Source organism: Elephantulus edwardii, unplaced genomic scaffold (genome assembly GCF_000299155.1).
Source record: "Elephantulus edwardii isolate Elephantulus edwardi_28Jun2011 unplaced genomic scaffold, EleEdw1.0 scaffold00055, whole genome shotgun sequence".
Lineage (NCBI taxonomy): Eukaryota > Metazoa > Chordata > Mammalia > Macroscelidea > Macroscelididae > Elephantulus > Elephantulus edwardii.
In genome coordinates this window covers 12,944,834-12,949,681 of record NW_006399805.1, presented here as the reverse complement: position 1 = coordinate 12,949,681, position 4,848 = coordinate 12,944,834, and the positions used below count along the sequence as shown (strand labels likewise).

Sequence of the window (4,848 nt, the reverse complement as noted above, 5' to 3'; positions counted from 1 at the left end):
TGGAGTAAAGTCCACAGAGGGGAGACAAGGACCTCCAGGAGGGGTGAAGGTGTAGTCCAAAGGCCACACGCCTCTCTGAGGGTTCAAAGTCACTAATGCCCCATCAGAGAATGGCAGGAAGTGCCTTCGAATTAAGCACGACAGTCTTGGAGGTCTGATGAAGGGTCACCGTGAGTTACTGTCTGCTTGACTGTAGACAGTTTGGAGTTTGGTTTTCTAGAAATCTCAGAGGATAAAATCCCAGACAAGTGTGCATTGACTAAATTTGGCTCTTCAAAGAGCCTCCTGAGCCAAACTGTACTTTTAGAATTTGTGGAGTAAACACATTCTTGAGTCTCTACAGAGAATTCAAATTCTCACTTACTCATCTTTTCCCTAAAGGGGAAAAAGCATCCTGAACATTCTCTCTGAAGGAGACTGAAAAGTGTTCTGATTGTTCTTGAGGGAAAAGATTAGGGAACAGGCAGGCAGATGCTGAGGTCAGACTGAATCCATGCTGATTTCCTGTTAACTCAAGGGTCAGAAACCCAGGAAAGATGGAACAGATTACAACACCCAAGCCATTTCCATGCTTGAACTTGTACTAATTCATCCTTGCCCACAATATTCCTGAAGGTTAAGATGGGCATTCCCTTGGCACCTTGTTATGATAACGCTGCATAGAATCGAGCCTCCTGAAGCCACAGTGCCTCCGTCTGCTGTAACGGGCGAGTGATGAAGGATATAAGAGACAATGGTCACAAGTACTGGGTCCTTCCACATTTCAGAAAATATGGCAACTCTCTGACACAGACATAATTTTACCCAATTGTTGTTCTCATTTGACAGATAATTAGAGGTTTTTAAGGACGCTGCAGGTTCCTCTGTGAATCCTGAAGCCAACTCAAAAGTTCAATGAGGTCAAATTTAGGTTCATAATAGTATCAAGACACTCCTTTCACTGTCATTATTTCATGGGGATGTAGTGGGATCCAGGAGCCTACATGACATGTGACCATATCACATAGTAAATATAGAAAAAGATCAGAAAATTCAGCTTTTTTTTCCTGCTGAAATGGTTTTCTGTTAAAGCAAACAGTAAGGTATGTTGCAAAAATGTAAAGCAATGCGATTTTTGCGCTGTAATTTTTATTTTAGAATAGGTGTTTTGTAAGCAATGTTGTGTATATACGTGTGTATTGTTGAACCAACTCATAGCTGACTGAGCATTGTCAGAGGCAGCTAATTGCACTGGAGGAGACTGCCCATCATTTTCTTGTGGAGCAGCTGGTGGACTTGAACTGTGTGCCTTCGGGATTGCAGAGCAGCTTCTTACCACTAGACCACCAGAGCATGGGCTCTCTTGCTGTTACTTTCTCACTCTTTTAAATCACCTAATACATACATACGTACATGCACACACACACACACACACACACACACACACACTTATAAATACGTATATTTATATATAAAGTGCTTTTTAAAAAAACATCCAAAATAAAAACACATTTTCACATTTCGTTTCTAACATGATAAATGTCAGCAATATAACCACATAAGCCCGGTAGGGCAGTTCAGATGGACTGATTGACAATATATTTGGCTTGAAGGATATATATCCTTCCCCAACATTTTCTCGTGATAAATGATCTTAATGTACAGAGGTGATTAACCTAAATAAAGGCTTATTGTGCTATTGTCTCTTCTCCTGCCCAAATTTTGTTCTCTTTCCAGATGATCTGTTATGAAGACTGGCTCCCACAGCCTCATAACTACTACATTTTCTCTGAAGAACTTCGTTTCTTTTTTCACATTTAGGCCATTGGTCCATTTTTTATGAGTTTTGTGTATAGGAGGAAGAAAGAGCAATTTTTAAGCTTTAAAAGGGTCTTCTGTCCAAAAACAGTTAAAACTCATTGACATGGGGTTGGAGCCAACTCACGGCTGGCTCTCCTGCAAGTTTCAGCGGTAAGAATTACAAGGGCAGACACGTCCCATCTTTCTACCACAGAGCTACTGGTGGACTTCAACTAGTCAGTGGGCCAACAATGATTCAACTGTACCCACTATTGTGAGGATGGAGCCATCTAAATATTGCCTTTTATTATACTTAAAGTGGAATTGAATCGTATTCAACAGTGTCTCATGAAAACAGCTTCAAAGGATTTCTTACAGAGTAGTTCTTATTGTTAGATGCCATCAAGCTGACCCTTAATGACCCTCTGAACAACAGAGCTGAACCCTGTCCTAGCCTGTGTCACCTTCACACCTCCTGACACATTAGAGTCCATTGTGGCAGTCACCTGATTGAGGGTCTTCCTCTCCTTCATTGACCCGCTGTCTTTCTGAGCATCATGTCTCTCTCCAGGGAATAGCCCCTCCCAGGAAAATGCCCGAGGTAGGTGAGGTGAAGCCTCATCATCCTTGCCTCCAAAAAGCACTCTGGCTGCACTTTCTCAAACACTATTTGTTTGTTCTTTTGGCTGGCCATGGGATGTTCAGCCCTCTTCTCCAACACCACAGCTCAAAGGCATCAATTCTTCTGTCACCCTTATCCACTGTCCAGCTCTCAGATGCACAGCAAGTGATTGGAAAGACCAAAACCTGAATTAGAAGCATTTTAGTCCTCAAACTGACATCAATGGGATGTTCACTACTGCATTATGCAGATGACACGACCTTGCTTGCTGAAAGTACAGAGGACTTCTCAATAATTTGGAGAGGTCCCTAACTGTAGACTGTCCCAGTGCAATACGTCTCCTTATTTCCTGACTGCAGGCAGGAAGAGTAGTGTCATCTGTATAATGCAGGTTATTGATGAGTCTCCTGATCCTGATGCCATATTTCTCTTCACAGAATCCAGCTTCTCAAAGAATTTTTTCAGCATACAGGTTGAACACAACCCTGACATATTTCCTTCTTAATTTTAAATCGTGTAGTGGTGTTCCTTTGCTCTGCTCACACAACAGCTTCCTAGACTAGGCATAGGTTTCAAGTGAGCACATTTAAGTGCTCTGGGATTCTCATTTTTCTCAAAGTTAGTCATAACTTGTTATGATAAACACAGTCAAATGCCTTTACACAGTAAAAAAAATAAACAAACAAACAAGCAAAAACAAAAAACAACAACCAGCCATAAACATTCTTCTGGTACTTTTTCTTTTCAGCCAGGATCCTTCTGACATCAGCAATAGTATCCCTGGCCACAGCCTCTTTTAAACCCCGTTTGAACTTCTGGCAGTTCACTATTTCGGAACTGTTCTAGACATTTTTTAATGATCTTCAGCAGTATTTTGCTTGCATGTGATATTAATGACATTCTCTTGGATCACTTTTCTTGGGAATGGGATAGATATAGATCTTTTCCAATCGGTTAGCCAGGCAGCTCTCCTCCAAATTTTCCGGCATAGACTCATGAGCACACCTGGGGCTGCATCTGATCTACTCTTCACTCTCACAGAGCAGGAACTCTGAGTTGTTGAACAAGTGCTGCTCAATCCAGGGAATATAAGAGGAAATTTTAAAAGCAATAAAAAAAACTTGGTTTTGATACAATCAAATCAATTTAATAAGAAACATGAGTAAGATTTTTCAAATCTGGTCAAGTTAAAATCCTGATTATTAATGGAAAACTGAACAGTCAAGGTTAAAGAGGTGATGGCCAGTGTGGTAGAAGTAGCATTGTTGAAGAAAACTGTGATGTATATGCCCTCTAATCTCCAAAATTATAACCCAATAAATGAAACATAATTACCACCTTCATCCACACTCGAAATTCCCCACAATTCCTGTCTTTATTCTTATCTTAATCTATAGTCCTTAGGAAATTCATCCCTCATGCCTCATCTGGACATAGAGGTCAGGGCAAGGACATCAGGAGCATAACTACCACAGTCAGAGGTCTCCTCATCGTGTGGCTCTTTGCTATGGCTCTCATGCTGGCCTTTCCTTGTGCAGTGCTCTCCGGAGGGCGCCCTTCACCTCTGCGTTCCTCAGGCTGTAGATCAGGGGGTTCAGCATGGGGTTGAAAAGGCTGTAGAACAGGGAAAGGACCTTCTGCTGCTCCTCGGGGTGGCTGGACTTGGGGGCCATGTACATGACGATGGCACTGCCAAAGAAGAGCCCCACCACGCAGAGGTGGGAGGAGCAGGTGGAGAAGGCCTTTCTGCGCCCCTCCCCAGACTGGATCCTCAGGATGGCGACGAGGATGCGGGTGTAGGAGACCAGCACCAGGCAGAGGGGCCCCACTAAGACTAACACACAGGATGCAAAGATGACCACAAGGTTCAGTGAGGTATCAGCACAGGCCAGCCTGAGGACAGAGAGGATTTCACAGAAGAAGTGGTTGATCTCGTGGGGTCCACAGAAGGGCAGCTGCAGAAGGAGGACCGTATGGACAAGGGCCAGGAGGAAGCTAAATGCCCAGGAAATGATGGTGAGGACAGTACACACCCTCCAGCTCATGATGACAGTGTATCGTAGCGGGTGGCAGATGGCCACGTACCTGTCGTAGGACATGGCAACCAAAATCAGACATTCAGTGTCAGCAAAAGCCAGATACAGAAAAGTCTGCATTATGCATGGGGCGAAAAGAATAGTTTGTTTCTTGCTAAGGAAGTTTGCCAGCATCTTGGGAACATTGTTGGTAGCATAGGACATGTCAAGAACCGCCAGGTGGGAGAGGAAGAAGTACATGGGGGTGTGTAGTCTGGGGTCCAGACAGATGAGCCCCAGGATGGTCCCATTCCCCAGCAGAGTGAAGGCATAGAACAGCGAGAAGAGCACAAAGAGGAAATATTCCAGGGCTGGGTCCACCTGGAATCCCAGCAGGGTGACCTCTGAGATCCACGTCTGGTTGCCTTTCAT

General features: G+C 43.7%; 1 protein-coding gene across 1 annotated transcript; it reads right to left on the bottom strand.

Annotated features, from left to right (window-relative positions):
* Nucleotides 1-356: 356 nt before the first annotated feature.
* On the bottom strand, nt 357-4,848 carry LOC102846781 (olfactory receptor 2A14-like). Its single transcript, XM_006887267.1, has 2 exons — nt 3,926-4,848; nt 357-438 (listed from the first exon to the last, which is right to left on the bottom strand). Exons 1-2 carry the CDS (start codon nt 4,846-4,848, stop codon nt 357-359), a joined length of 1,005 nt encoding a protein of 334 aa, XP_006887329.1.